The sequence below is a fragment of the Bactrocera oleae genome, chromosome 4 (genome assembly GCF_042242935.1).
Source record: "Bactrocera oleae isolate idBacOlea1 chromosome 4, idBacOlea1, whole genome shotgun sequence".
NCBI classification, from domain to species: Eukaryota; Metazoa; Arthropoda; class Insecta; order Diptera; family Tephritidae; genus Bactrocera; species Bactrocera oleae.
This window is the reverse complement of record NC_091538.1, coordinates 4,622,606-4,637,500: the sequence shown is the minus strand read 5'-3', so window position 1 is coordinate 4,637,500 and position 14,895 is coordinate 4,622,606. Positions and strand designations below refer to the sequence as shown.

General features: G+C 32.6%; 1 protein-coding gene and 2 non-coding genes across 4 annotated transcripts in view; all 3 read left to right on the top strand.

Annotated features, from left to right (window-relative positions):
* LOC106626779 (potassium voltage-gated channel subfamily KQT member 5) overlaps positions 1-7,635 on the top strand; it is an 8,447-nt gene extending 812 nt beyond the window's left edge. The window contains exons 2-15 of one of the 2 annotated variants that reach the window (XM_036374589.2): positions 4,241-4,432; positions 4,506-4,640; positions 4,709-4,791; positions 4,860-5,035; positions 5,119-5,244; positions 5,309-5,419; positions 5,477-5,670; positions 5,727-5,875; positions 5,930-6,000; positions 6,219-6,346; positions 6,529-6,622; positions 6,711-6,907; positions 7,014-7,117; positions 7,405-7,635. In XM_036374589.2, coding sequence (XP_036230482.2) covers positions 4,293-4,432; positions 4,506-4,640; positions 4,709-4,791; positions 4,860-5,035; positions 5,119-5,244; positions 5,309-5,419; positions 5,477-5,670; positions 5,727-5,875; positions 5,930-6,000; positions 6,219-6,346; positions 6,529-6,622; positions 6,711-6,907; positions 7,014-7,117; positions 7,405-7,505 — 1,809 coding nt within the window. In that variant the 5' untranslated portion in view covers positions 4,241-4,292 and the 3' untranslated portion in view covers positions 7,506-7,635. Of the gene's footprint in view, positions 1-4,240; positions 4,433-4,505; positions 4,641-4,708; positions 4,792-4,859; positions 5,036-5,118; positions 5,245-5,308; positions 5,420-5,476; positions 5,671-5,726; positions 5,876-5,929; positions 6,001-6,218; positions 6,347-6,528; positions 6,623-6,710; positions 6,908-7,013; positions 7,118-7,392 lie in introns of both variants that reach the window. The other variant, XM_036374588.2, reaches the window with a different exon arrangement.
* Positions 1,979-2,103, top strand: TRNAL-CAA (transfer RNA leucine (anticodon CAA)). Its single transcript has 2 exons — positions 1,979-2,016; positions 2,059-2,103. It is a non-coding gene; the product is annotated as a tRNA-Leu (tRNA).
* Positions 7,636-14,455: 6,820 nt separating the features above from the next.
* Positions 14,456-14,527, top strand: TRNAM-CAU (transfer RNA methionine (anticodon CAU)). Its single transcript has one exon. It is a non-coding gene; the product is annotated as a tRNA-Met (tRNA).
* The last annotated feature ends 368 nt before the right edge of the window (positions 14,528-14,895 follow it).

Genomic DNA, 14,895 nt, shown 5'->3' with positions numbered 1-14,895 from the left:
ATTGTTTAATATTTTCTTGAATTATTCAAAAGTAAAGACTATATTACAATTTCGTTAATTTTTTAAAGATTATATTCCAAAAATTAAATCTAAAAATTAAATTCAAAACCAAGCTGAGGCTAATCATACAAAAAAATATATAACAATTTTTTAATATATTTTTTTGTAAAAATAACTTTTTTGTTTGTAAAATATATTTAAAAAAAATTTCGTTAAGATTTTTTTTTGGATATTTTAAAAAGTGAATATAATATATATACATATATATAAATTTAGATACTTTTTTAAAGTTATAGATTTCAAAAATTTAAAAAAGAATAAAAATTATAATTTTTCGATTTTTAAGATGTATTCTTTTTAATGAAATATGGACTGAAAGTGTGTTTAATTAAAATTTTAGTTATTATTAGCCAAACATATTCAATAAAAAACAAATTGTATAAAAAAAATGTTGAAACAAACTGAATCAAAAAAAATGAATTTTATCCAAATTTTGTGTTTTACTCCAAATAAAAATTATTTAAAATTTTATTCAAAGTTAAAAGATTCCAATATTTAACTAAAAACTATTTAGTAATTTAGTTTCTCTCACATAAAAAAAAATAAAACCAAAATTATATATATTAATTCTTCAACTAATCAAGTCCGTTTATAAAATTTTCGTGTTTCGAATCAATTGAGCAAACACTGGTCGTGCTGTTTTTGTAAATTCTTAAATTAATAAATTGTTTTTAATTTGCTTTTAAGTACTTTTATTAACAGTTCTACCTTGTAGCTGTTTTTACTATTTTTTAATATTTTCGATACCTCTTCACCTAAGTATTTATTTAATTTGTTGCGTTGAAAGCATTTCCGTCGCACTTTTTATACCCCGAAGAAAACGCCATAATCAGCTGTCTCCGGACTTTTTGTGTGGCGTACGTCCGCGCACCTATACACTTGCATAAATATACGCTCTATATAACACACACAACCAATACGATCAAAACACACAAGTCAAATCGCTTGTTAAAAGTTGAGAGCGACGGCTGGCGCACATCCATAGCAGACCCACTGTATAAGAGTGACAATTTAATTTTATTTGATATAATACATAAATACTTAGATTTTTCCGAAATTCCAATTTATTTGTGTTGGAATTTTCGCTCGCGAAATAACATTTGCATACATACATATCTATATGTTTATGCATGTATCTGCTCATTAACCCATTGTATGGCAGGGGCAATGTGTTTTGCTGCAAGATACATTACTTTATTTCAAGTCTTATTAGATGTATGTATATAAACGACAATAATTTAGATCTCAATCTATTAGTCACATAATTTATGGTATATAAGATTAATTAATTAATATTAAATTCACTCTATTGAAATATGTATACCCAGAACAGCGTACATTAAGTTTGCCACGATGTTTGTAACTCCCACAAAGAAACGTTAGCGACCTCATAAAGTGTATATATAAATGATCAGCGTGACGAGCTGAGCTGAGATTGTAATGGTAATCAAAAACTAATTTATATTAAATTTTATTGAAAATAGCTGATTCTAATGTAATGAAAATGCCACTATTAGGTATTTCAATCAGATGTTTTAGGTTATTAGTTACGGAAACAACTATGTATGAATAAATTCGTTAATACTATGATAATGTGTATATATTATATGTACATATGTACATACATATATAAACATGATCAGAAATTTATTTTTCTATTATTTCATTTTTCTCTAAAATTACTTAAACGCATATAGTTTTAATTGAATTAAGTTATTAGTATTAGAGCACATGCAAATTTTTATTACGAGTGTTATTGGTCTGCAAATATTACCGTGTATTTATGAGTCATATATCAGCAGCTACAATAATGCGCAGTCAAATGAAATGTAAAGTGAAAAAGGAAACAATGAGCAAATTAATATACAAAATATTTAGATTGAGCATAAGTGCGCATTTTGACAACAGTTTATTGTGTGTCAGGATGGCCGAGCGGTCTAAGGCGCCAGACTCAAGTGAAAACTTGCTTATCATAAAATGATAGGTTCATATGGAGCTTTCTGGTCCTCTCTGAGGGCGTGGGTTCGAATCCCACTTCTGACAAGAATTTTTTTTAATATTTTGTTCTACATATTATTTTATTAATAGTAGAAGTTGATTAAGTTTTTTTTCTCATTGCAATTCATTTTTAAAACAAGAAAATCGCACTAAAGACTTCTCTAAAATATATAAGAAATAAATTTCTTAACCAAATCAATTTCTATCAATAAGAAAAATATTTTAAATTAGATCAATCTAAGTCGTTGAAAAGTCAATGAAACAATACTAATAATATTTTGAGGAGCATTCTCAAAATTGGTTTTACAAGAACAATGTTAAAATGAGTTTTAAATCAAAAAAGAATGGATCATTTATTATATTATATAATATATAATGTGAGACCACCTACTTTTCCTTATACTGTCAATGCTAAACAGCTTCGAAGTCTCATGTATTTAACTATGCCCAGTTTTCTTCTTTAATATTAAATAGATCTAACACTTTAATAAATACCAAATATTCGCATAAAGTAGTTTTTTCTACTCTAACCTGTCAATAATACATAGTTCTTTGCCTTAGTCCTCACCAACACATATACACACAACTAACCGACCACGCATCAATGTCGTCGAGCGATTAAAATTTCAGTTTAAGTTTTCAAAAAGTTGTATCATCGCTGTCATAAAATGAATACAAAATTATTTGCATTGATTAAAACCTGTACCATGACATTCGAAAGCGTTGACAGCTCGCTATCTGCTTGACCGAATAATGAAGAAAAAAATATATTAAAAAAAATATTATCAATCACAACAACAACACCGCTCATAAACTATAACAAAAATGCAGGCAGATGAGCAGAGAAATTTATAAATGTATTTAAAATGTCAAAAATGGAATTTTTTCAAATTACCAAACGTCGCCACCCAACCTTTTTTGCTAATAAAGTACTCGCCTATTTTTTGCAATACAAATAAATAAAAAGCGAAATAAAATTGTCTGCATGAAATAGATAAAAATTCAAAATAACAAAATGCTTACTGTTGCTTACTTATTTTCAAATTTAACATTTGAATGTCATATTCAGTGATCTGGCTAAATATATGGAAATTATCTGTTTTGACGGGCTCTGAACGGGTTTGGTGGGGTCATATAAGCTGTACAACGTTAGGTAGTTATATCAATATCATATTATAGTGGTTAAATAGTAAGGTGTGTCTGCAAAAAAAAGCTATAGGTTAGGCCATTGTTGAGGTAACTGTAACAGTTATCTTTAAGAAGTTCATTTTACTATTGAACTTGAAAGACTGCAGACAGTGCAGAGAAAGAAGTTTTATAATGATTATAGTTTGAAAGTAAAAATAACGGACATTGCAGTGTGTGACAGTGAAATATTTTAAAGGAAAAGTTTGGATTGCTTCTCGCAAGGAGCTGAAAAGTTGCACAATTTTTGTAGAAAACTTAAAAAAACTTCGAGATTATTTCCTAAAACAAGCAAAAATATTTAAATTATAAGAATATAAAAAAAGTTATCAGAAATGGCTGACTATATGGATGAAAATAATGAAGCGTTCAATATTTATAATAAGGACTTCAAATTGGGGCAAGTTTTGAAGGACTTTTTTTTATAAAAACTGTGAAAACGATATTACTACAAGTAGTTCTCAAATAAGCTATTCTGACTGAAGCATGTTTATCTAATAGAAATGTGTAGTGAATAAGCAGGGCATTTCGTCGATACTCTAAAATATATTTCAAAGCAACAAGGAAGCTAGAACAATCTTATATTTCGGGGCTTCTTGGTGTTCCAGAGCATTTTTTTTCTTAAGAGGTGTTGTCTGGTTTTTATTTAAAGACGTTTGTGATATAGATTAAGCAAATGAAACGTCCTGCATTTTTTATAAAGGACGTAAGAGAAAAAAGGAAAGTTAATCCTTCCAGAGAATGACTGACTCTCTCATGCTACGATTCGAGCTATCTTATAAAAGTTCTTCCAAATGCATGAGGCATAAGCGAACTACTCAGAAATCAAGAATAGAAACTGCTCAGTCACATGTTACGATACTTTGGTTACTTAGCTTTGAATGCTAGTGTTTAAGGCTTTCTTCAGAAGCTCGTATTAGTAGTTTCTGTTATAGCTTTCTTTAAAAAATGTAGTTTAAATTGAAATTAATACTCGTACCTTATAATATGTCCACAGATTATGTAAGAAAAAATATCGGCCCACAACGAAGCGCCTTGTAATTCCTCGAATGTCGCTGTTGGGAAAATCTATTACATACACACGCGGTTCACATCGACGTGATGCACGTTACCGGATTATACAAGGTCGTATTTATAATTTTCTGGAGCGTCCACGTGGAGTTTTCGCAATCGCCTATCACATAATGGTGTAAGTTAATGATTTTTTCTGCCTAATTTTAATGATTTGTTCGCTTAGCTTATCAGTCGTGCTTATTTCCCAGATTTATTTTGATCTTTACCTGCTTAGCCTTAAGTATTTTCGCCACAATCAACGAATATGAAAAAGAGGCATCATTTTCCTTATATCGTCTGGAGGTGTTGGTGGTATTTTGGCTCACGCTCGAATTTATTGTACGGTAGGTAGTTTAGCTGTCTTTGTGGAAGTGTTAAGTATGCGTTTACAAGCTCTCCAACTTTATTGCAGGCTATGGGCGGCAGGTGTACGTTCACGTTATCAGGGCCTTCTGGGACGCTTTAAGTTCATGACTGGCACGTTTTGCATCATAGGTCGGTTCTAAGCTTTTGTTATTCGATTATGCAAAATTTTTTTTTTTATTAAAATAAATATTTTTCAGATCTCATTACCATCGCCGCTTCGTTAATTGCTTTGGCACAGGGTGCACCACGTCGTGTGTTTGCGACCAGCACTTTGCGTGCGCTCAGGTTCTTTCAGATATTGCGCATGTTGCGCATGGATCGACGTGGTGGTAGTTGGAAACTTTTGGGGAGTGTTGTCTATGCGCATAGACAGGTATACGAAGCACAAAAGCTTTATTGAAAGCTTAAAGTAAAGATCTAAAGCTTTTGTAATCTCTGTTTTTCTCTATTTTTCAGGAACTGCTCACATCTGTTTATATCGGTTTTCTCGGTCTCACTTTCTCCAGCTTTCTTGTTTATTTAGTTGAGCGAGATGTTAATGAGCAGTTCAGCAATTTCGCGAAAGCTTTATGGTGGGGTGTTGTAAGTTATACTGTATATATACAAAGTGTACTGAATTTTGAACCTGCATCTACCTTTCTTGCAGATCACAATGTGCACTGTAGGTTATGGCGACGCAGTGCCCATAACCTGGCAGGGTAAAGTCATTGGTTCGATTGTTACTTTGTTGAGCTATTCGTTCTTTGCGCTACCAGCGGTGAGTTCCAGAAAGATTTTATTTTATTTCTATTGATAAGCGTTATATCACTTGCAGGGTATTTTGGGCAGCGGTTTCGCTTTGAAAGTCCAACAACAACAACGTCAAAAACACATGATAAGTCGTTATCAGCCCGCAGCCACATTAATACAGTCTGCTTGGCGTTATTATGCAGCGGATGAGAATTCTACTGCGGTGGCTACCTGGAAGATACACGAAATACCTATACAAATGCCAAGCCCCACTAGCTCGTAAGTACAGTTTAGCAATGTACTTGCTACAAGCAATTTTTCACTTTTTCTTTTAGGTTCAAAGTTCAAAGCCCCTTGAGACGTTTACCTAGTCGCCGCCGCCGTAGCCAAACCATACATTCTCCTGTCGATATTGTACATATTGAGTCAGCGAAGTCAGGTCGCTATCTTTCGGTCTTCAATGACAAATCTGTCGAAAGCCAAGGTTAGTTTAAATTTTTATTATTTAAAAACAATTTTATATAATATTTTTTTGCAGATGAAGAGTATACACCAAAGTGCAATACGTTGATGAAGAAACATAAAATCGCTATCAGATTTATAAGAATGGTAACTATGGAATAAGTCCACATATATTTTACAAGCGCAGGTTTTTTCCATGGCGGTTTAGATTTTAATTTTTGTTTTGTTTTTTTGATTTCGTAAAATTATATATAAAATAATAACAAAATATAATTTTTTACTTTTTTATATTAGTTATTGTTTAAATTATAATTTCTGTATTTCATTTTTGGTTTTGTTTTGTTATTTTAATTTTCACCACACAGCTTAGGTTTATGGTTGCCCGTCGAAAATTCAAAGAAGCCTTGAAACCCTACGATGTGAAAGATGTGCTGGAACAGTATGCGGCTGGTCACGCCGACCTTTTGATGCGAGTAAAAAATATACACGCGAGGTAAAATTAAAACTCATGAAACGTCTCATTAAGGGTCTATAATCTTACGCGAAAAAATCTTCGTCTGAAATATAAAATAATTGCGTACATAGAACCGACAACAAGAATAGCATTTTTTTTCAATTTAAATTTTTAAGTTTTTATTAAACCTAAAAATTTATATTTTTATTGCTTTCACCTAGATTGGATCTGATATTAGGCGGCAAGCGTGCTCCAAAAATCAAGGATGCATCAAAAATCTGCTTAGCTTCCAGAGTGGTCAAAATGGAGAGACAAGTAAATCTACTCTTTCAAATCTCACTTATTTTCGCCCTAAATTAGTTTCTTTTTTAATAATCTACTATTAATTAACTCAAACAACCAGGTGTCCGATATTGAAGATAAATTGGATCTATTAATACGACAGTACATGGAGGATCGCAGACGAAAAGATAATGAAAACGTAGAACAGTCAAACTTGACGCCTGTACTCGAAGCAGTCAATATGGAGACAATCAACAAAAGAGAGAAAGAAAATATTACGGCAGCTGTGAAGCAGGCAAAAAGCGCCAATAGAACAAGGTGAAGGTCATAAATTATAAAAAAATATATATATTTTATGGAGAGTTGGTATATAAACTTACATATTTTCTTGTAACAAATCTGTATGTATTTTGTTTTCTTTTAGTCTTCCCTCGATCGTCTATCAACCACACCTACCCGCGAATATAAATTATCCGCCACATCGAGATTTAAAATTACCACTACCACAACAAAGACCTGATAGCGCAAGTAAAGAACTTTAGCTTTTGATCCATGTATCTGTTGTACAATCTGCACCTCCTCGCATAGTATATACTTGTACTCGTACACACACGTTACACATACAACAAAAGTTCACTGTTTTCGTATTCTATGTTGTGTACTCACTGTACTTACTGCACTAGCTATCTTGTAACTGTGAAGTAGTTAATAATTGTAATCTATTTTTGTATGGATGTAATTTTGTTGGTAGCAAATAATATTATAGATTAAACTAAATTTATTTTATATTTTCTCAATGATAGTAATATTTATAGATGATTTGGGCAAAGTAGAGGAAGGGGATATATTCACTGAGGACGATGAGTACAGCGATGCTATGTATGCATCAGTGGAAGCGTATTTGGGTTGGACTTGAAGTGCTTTGGGTTTAATTGAAGCGCGGTAGCTTGGTTTCCATGAAATAAATTTCAAATTTTGAATGCCTTGCAGTAGCTGCAGACACATATTATCGAATAAGTTGCATTATTTATGTTGTAATAATAAAAATAAAGTATAAAATAATATATAAAAAATAAAAATAAAAATTTATATTGCAATAATTTATTATATTTCTTTTAAATATTGTTTACAACTTATACCAATTAGCAATGTAGCATTGCGCTGTAATTTAAAGACTCCCTTACTTTTTAATGCAATATGTGGCATTTACAATTTTTTGCTTCAAAATGCAGTATAATCCATTTGTAACGGCGTACTCGTAGTATGCTCCGTAAATTGAAAATATTTTATTTATTTTAATTTAACGCACGAATCACTTTTGACGTCAGCAAGGCCCGTTTGCCAATTATTGTTGCATTACAACAATATACCGCCGCCATTGGCCATTGATCAACAGCAACTGACATTGGCAATATTGTAAAATTTTAACTTGTTGCCAATTTTATACGTAACTTTATTTACTCTGAGCATAAACACAAACAAATGTACATATATACATATATGTATGTATGTAAATTTTGATACTCGTACTTGTATGTTTACACAAGCTTTTGTACCGTGTTCGACAGGTTTCTTTTACACATATAAAATTGTATTGTCGACATTTATTCTGTTGCACTCACTGTTGATATTTTATTATTTACAAATAATAATTGAAAAATACTCCACCATCAACATTGTTGCATTCACCGGTTTCGGCAGTATTTATTATTTAAGTAATGCAAACTGCCTACTTTTAAGTGTGGTAGTGAATCGTAGATGAAATAGTTCACATTGTTGCCCAGTGAAATGTCAAAGTTTTGTATTGAAATATTATATTTGGGTATCATATAAGCAGCTCTATTGTCTTTTTAAAGTTCAAAAACTATAAACTGAACATATTAGATTTTAAAATAGCAATACAGCGACATCTAGCGGAACATAATATTTATTTGCTTTCGAAAATGCTGTACTATATTATTAATAAGCGGCTCGAGCTCTGCAAATATATTTTAAGTAGCCAACCGTATTGACGTATGGCGTAATATTTTCTGCGCACTTTGCTTCCAGTATTACGATTTGGATCTTTAGCACCAGCTCACAAACTCATGATGACCACATTTCGAACTTACAACTAATTATTTGAGATATTCCTTTGTAGTTGTTAACGGTTTGTTTGGGAATATAGTCTAAGAAGATTCAAATTTTTGCCTATAAAATTTTCGAAGTAATTTAACTCAGACCGGATAAATATCTCGTAAAAACACAACGCAAAATGTGAAGGCTTAACAAAATTACTAATAAAACTAAGAAGGCTTTCTGATAAAGCTTAAAAGGCTTTTCGATAAAACTTAAAAAGCTTTATGATAAAGCTTGGGTATAATCTGATATTAAGACGAATTGCGCGATAAAAATTATTTCAAGTTATTTTCGAGACACTAATAAGATTGTTCTATGAAGCGAAAGCTTAAGTTGAGATGGAAAATAAGATAACGTTTTGGTAATGAAATCAAATTGCTCTATCAGAAGTGAATAAGTATAAACCAAGGTAAAAACCCCATTTCTTATGAGCAAGAAGCAAAAAGATCAATATAGAGCATAAAGTGTTAAGTAAGCCTCTAAAGGCATTATATAATAAATTTTTTTACCCCGCATAGTTAACTCGCTGGAAAACTCGCTTCATATTGAAAAAAAATTACGTGTCTGGCAGCATATATAACTAGTCCCTGGATCTATAATTTTGCGTCCGTGCTTTTCACCTGCTTAATTGTCGGAACGGTCGATATCGGACCATTATAACCGAAGTTAACATTTTTTCTTGTTTTCAAATATTATTGGTAAAGTAAACTTAAATTATCCTTCGCAACAACTCGAAGATATGGGGTGTAAAATGAAAAGTGGAGTGACAAACTGAATTGGGACGAGGGGAAAAGTTTCAGAAATGCAATATTTGGTATACACATACACAGAGCGTTCGCATAGCTTCCTTGCAACTCTTCTCAGCAAACCACCAAGCACGCAACACTAAGTCAATCAGTCAAAATGCTGTTATATTCTCGTTGCAATTCGTGCTTATTTCACTGTCTGCTTCATTTGTCTGCTTATAGCACTGTTTTACCTGTATAAGTGATGTTGCAAGTTTTCCAAAAGTAGTGAGTTATTTTTCCGTCGCATTTTTCACTTTTGTTTTTTCATTATCATGCATTGTTTTTTGTTACTACTTTGAACGAAGAAACTTTCTTACACAGTTTTAAACTACTTAAGTCAAGTTATCCGCGCATTACAGCGTTGCATGTGCGCGCGTCTTTTCGTTGTTTTCAAATGTTGACTTGAACTTTGTACTTTCTGCAACCCCAATGAGTCTTCCACATATACACACAGGCATAGTTGCCTGTTATTGCAAGCAAACAGGTGATGAGCGATGAGCGCGTTAGCAGCATGTTTCAGAAGAAGAAGAAGAATAATAAGAATAACAGCATTGCATTTGTGAAGTCTAACGCTTATTTGTATATATTTTCATTTGTTTTTATTTTCCTCTACCCTCTGCTTGATGCATGCACCACGCTATTTCTAATTTTGCAGACTATCTTCGTGTTAACTTTGAAGCTTTGCGCAGCGGCCTCTCAGTTTCCGCGACTAATGGCTTTTAATATTTATAGTTAGTGCGAGTATCCTCTATGTTGCTTTCCTCGTCACTATTCTTCACAAATTTTCTCTAAGTAGCATTTTCTCACTCGTTCACTTTGTAGCTTACAACGTTTTAAAAGTGAAAGCTTCCAGTAAAGCTTAAGTGGCTTTTTTCTATTTTTCAAACGCAACGTCTCATAACGGCTTTGGCTCGGTCATTCATTATTATTGCCAACTTTTTTTTTTTTTTCTGATAACTTTTCCACTTTTCATTAGCGCTACTCTTCCGTGTTCTCATCCCGAACCCTTCCTTATTGCGTTTTTGTTTTGCATTTTTTCTGTGCGCCTGCTCCGTTTCAATTGCGGTTACAGCGGTTTTCTTGACCTCTCAGTTGACTTATGGCCTCGGCCTCCTCGGTTAGCTGGAGTTCTGTGGCCTGGCCTGCGTTACTTAGCAACAGTGATTTGCGCCATTGGTTTATCACTGATTCAAGGAAACATACTGAACTTTTGCCTCAACTTTTTGCCTTTCTTCCGTTCGCTGGTCGGTAACTTAAACTATTATTATTTTCTTTGCTTTGATAACGTTCAGCTTACAGATTTCTTAACCCTTCACACAAGGCTTCTGGTTTTGTGGTATTACATTACTGTTGCTTCTTGGGTGGTGCTAGTGGTGTTGTTGTTTGTGGCCATTATTCGCAACTGTTCTTGTCCATAAAGTTTATCCACATCTCTCAGCTTAGCTCTTCGGCTTTAATTTTTATTTTTTCTGTTTTCTTTTCTTTCACTCTTACAGTTTTATGCGCTCTGGTCACTCGACAATCCTTCGCATAGTTCCTTTGTTCTACAATGTTGCACCCCGCCAGAACCCTTTGCCGCCGCTTAACGAAATTCTTTCACAAATATTTCTCATCTCTCTCGGCCATACTTTGGCGATGCGATTTATTTGCTGGCGTCGCTGGTGTGGCTTTCACTGTTGCAACTTTACGCGTACAACAAGCTCAAGTTCTATGTTGCTCCTGCCGGTTTTTTCCCCTATTAACCCGACTTTTTCGTTGCAACTATGTGTTATGGCCCTGCTTGTTTGTCTTTCTTTTGTTTAAAACCATTGTCCGAATTATTTTAATTGCACTTCGCCGTCCAAGTTTGTTCATCTGTCTGAATTTATCACACTCCAGTGCCGCCGCCACCAACTAACCGGCTGTCTTTCCTCTGCTTCGAACAACTGAGGTTGTCGTGTTCGAGTGGTAAGTTTGTATGTCTTACGATGTGCTTTGTAACTTCCGTATCTTTGACAACGATTTTTTTTAGCTGGTTTTCAGATTTTTTTGTTTAGTTTCTTGCAACTTTTCTTCTTTTGAACTTTAATTTCCTTCACTTGGCCAAAGATTTGGTCAAATAATGAACTGCGACAAGTTTTGCGACAGCAACACAAACAAATTATGAGTTAAATGCATTTTTAATTTGCTGTCGTGTTTTCACTATGTGGAGTCGCCGAAAGTCTCGACAGAAGTAGAAATAAATTCGATATGGAATGTTACAAAATCTCACAATACTTGTATAGCAGTTCATGACTACTCATAAAAATCTCTTATTTACCAGCATAGAAGAACCCTAGCTCGATAGCTCGTGCGAACAAACCATAGTCGAACTCCTCAGGAACTACACTAAAAGCTAACTGAAAGTGAAGATGGAACGTCTAAACTATTTAGTTGTCAGTCATCCTAATAATGTGAAGTCAAAGCTTCGACAAGAAACCAGCATAAGCTATGCATAATTCGCGTGATATATCCCATGATAGTCAGGTCTATATAATCGGGCTGACCGGATGACCAACCTGCCAAAAATTATCACCTTCGTAACAATCTACAAAACCATTTCGGAGATGATTTATGTCATTACATTAACAATAGAATGCTGCTGGAGCTGGGTCATAGCTAATAACCGTGGCAGAAGAACTAGATATTCTTGGAAACAAGTCGAAAGAAAAGCTTGTAGGAGGTAAAATGGACAGTGAACAGACTTTAACGGACCTGGTAACCTAGTTCCTATAGTTATATTAGGCTAAGTTGCCACGACATTGTTACAGATAACTCGAACGCAAATTGGCTTCTAAGCAAACCATCATTTTTTATATCAGCAATTTAACAGATTTTATCGCATGCGATTTTTTTGCAATTAACAATATAATCCCTCAAATATCTGTATATGTCTCTATTATTGTAATTTTTCTTGATATATATTACAGTTTTTTCATTCAACTGACTGCCTGCGTATTTTTATAGTTGCGCATAAATATTCATATGCAATTATCAATTATTAATTATGTTGGTTTAATTATCCGCGAACATAAAAGGCAACGATTATGCGTATGATAAGCGAAATGCAACAACAATAACAATAATAATAACGCATATAAACAATGGAAAATCATTTAGAAGGTGCGAGGCGTAAGCGCCGACTGTGGCATTAATGCCCGTGGGAATTGGCAAATTAATAATAGGCGCGCGAAAATGCTTATGCCTTTGTATGTGTAGGTGTGTTTGTGACGTCAGCAATGCCTACACATGAAATTATGATTTTGTATGTGTGTGTAATTGCAACTTTGTATGCAGGCTGTGTACATATTTTACGTCTCATTTATTTACTTTGTGCAAAAATTCAATTTAAACATTAATTACTTTAGTGTTTTGTGATTGTGCTTATGCGCTAAAGCGTAAAGAGTTTTTAATCGAAAAATATCTGACGTATGGGTTGTATAAATAAATGTACATATGTATATACTTATATGTTTTTAATTAGATATGTGTGTTTATAGATTAATAAACATTTATAAATATGTCTACAAATATAAAAATTAATAATATGCTATCTAATTATAGAGTAATATAATATTCTTCGGGATCCCGATATTTAAAGATAGATTTTTAGTATTAACATATTTCTCAACATAATTTAAGAAACATCATGTCAGTTTGAAAATTCTCGTAATTTCGGGATTGTAAATTTACAAGTTTCGACAAACGGGATTTATAAATTTTCTCGCGTGAACTTGTTGCTCAACATAATTTAAGGAACAGCATGTCAGTTTGAAAAATCCCGTAATTTCGGGATTGCCATTTTTTAAGTAACTTAAAACGGGATTAATGAATTTTCTCGCATTAACTTGTTTCTCTCTAAAAAATTCCGAAATTTGGGTACTGTCATTTTTCAAGTCCCGAAAAACGTGATTAATGAATTTTTTCACTTTAACTTTTTACTCAACATAATTTAAGAAACTGGCATGACAGTTTGAAAAATCCTGATATTTCGGGATTTTCATTTTTCAAGTCCCGTAATATGGGAGTAATGAATTGCAGTAAAATTAAACGCTTTGCTATTCATTCATTCATTTGATTATGCAAATTAGTTTCGGAGCTGATAATCAGCTTCAAGCCAACTTAAATTACAGAAATACTTACACACTTGTACAATATGTTTGTATTATATATGGTATGGTACATTACTCCCGCTTATTTTGGTGTTGTAAACCATTGTGATTCCATATAGTTTCTCGCTATTATTAGCAATAAGTGGAGCAATTAATATTAAGATACAGCGTGAAATATTCTGCTTTGTTATTATTTAAGGTGTGTACATTTTGAAGCGTGAGCAAAGCGAATTTCACCAAAATTAGTTTAGATGAAATGCGTAGCATTATTTGAAGTAATTCTCTTAAAATTGAAATTTCTGCTTGTTGATATCCAATTAAACTTAATTATTTTCATTACTGAATTATCAGTTTAGTTGTAATTTTTTAGCTGGCACTATGCTATTGACTACGTTATTTTACCAACATAGGAGTTTATTTATTTTATATTCAAAGCGATAAGCAGAAATGTGATAAGGGACTAATTTGTAATGCTAACGACAAATTAAGTAATTGACGCTAATGGATTGGTTATTTTAAACAAAAAGTATAGCTACTTATATACATATGTATACAATACTGTACACCTAAGTTTGTATTTATAAAATTATGTCTGATTAAACATAGCATAGTTGCCCGTTTTTAACAACAAATGTAGCCGGCAATAAAAACATTTGCAAACATACAAATTACAACACGCTGACTGAATAATTAAGTGGAAGTAAGTTATTGAATACCTATTTAGTTATCAGTTTGTTTGCCATTTATTTTGTAGCTGCCTCACTGTGCTGTGTGAGTGAGACAATTGTAGCGCTGACTTGTACTGCACGTTTGACAAAGCATTTGCAACAAGCAGAGTGGCGCAGTGGAAGCGTGCTGGGCCCATAACCCAGAGGTCCGAGGATCGAAACCTTGCTCTGCTATAAGAAACGATGTTTGTTTTTTACTTTTATTTAATAATTTCCAATACATATTTTCTTTTTATAAATATGTATGTTATATAGAATCTGCTATATGAAATTTAAATTTAAAATTGTCATTTATAAGTATAAAAATGCAGTAAATTTTAAGCGTTTCTATGAATTTTTGCAAAAATATTTAATTACTATGTTTAGTAGAATTATAAAATGTAACAATTTTTTTAAAACATTTTACTGAAAAGTAAACAAGATAAATTACTTTTCCGTGTGAATAGTAAAACACCTTTAGGTATAAAGTTACTCATTTTATTATTTTGTTTGTATTCTTAAAAAAAACTTTAATTAAATTTTTATATGTAAAAAACATTAAA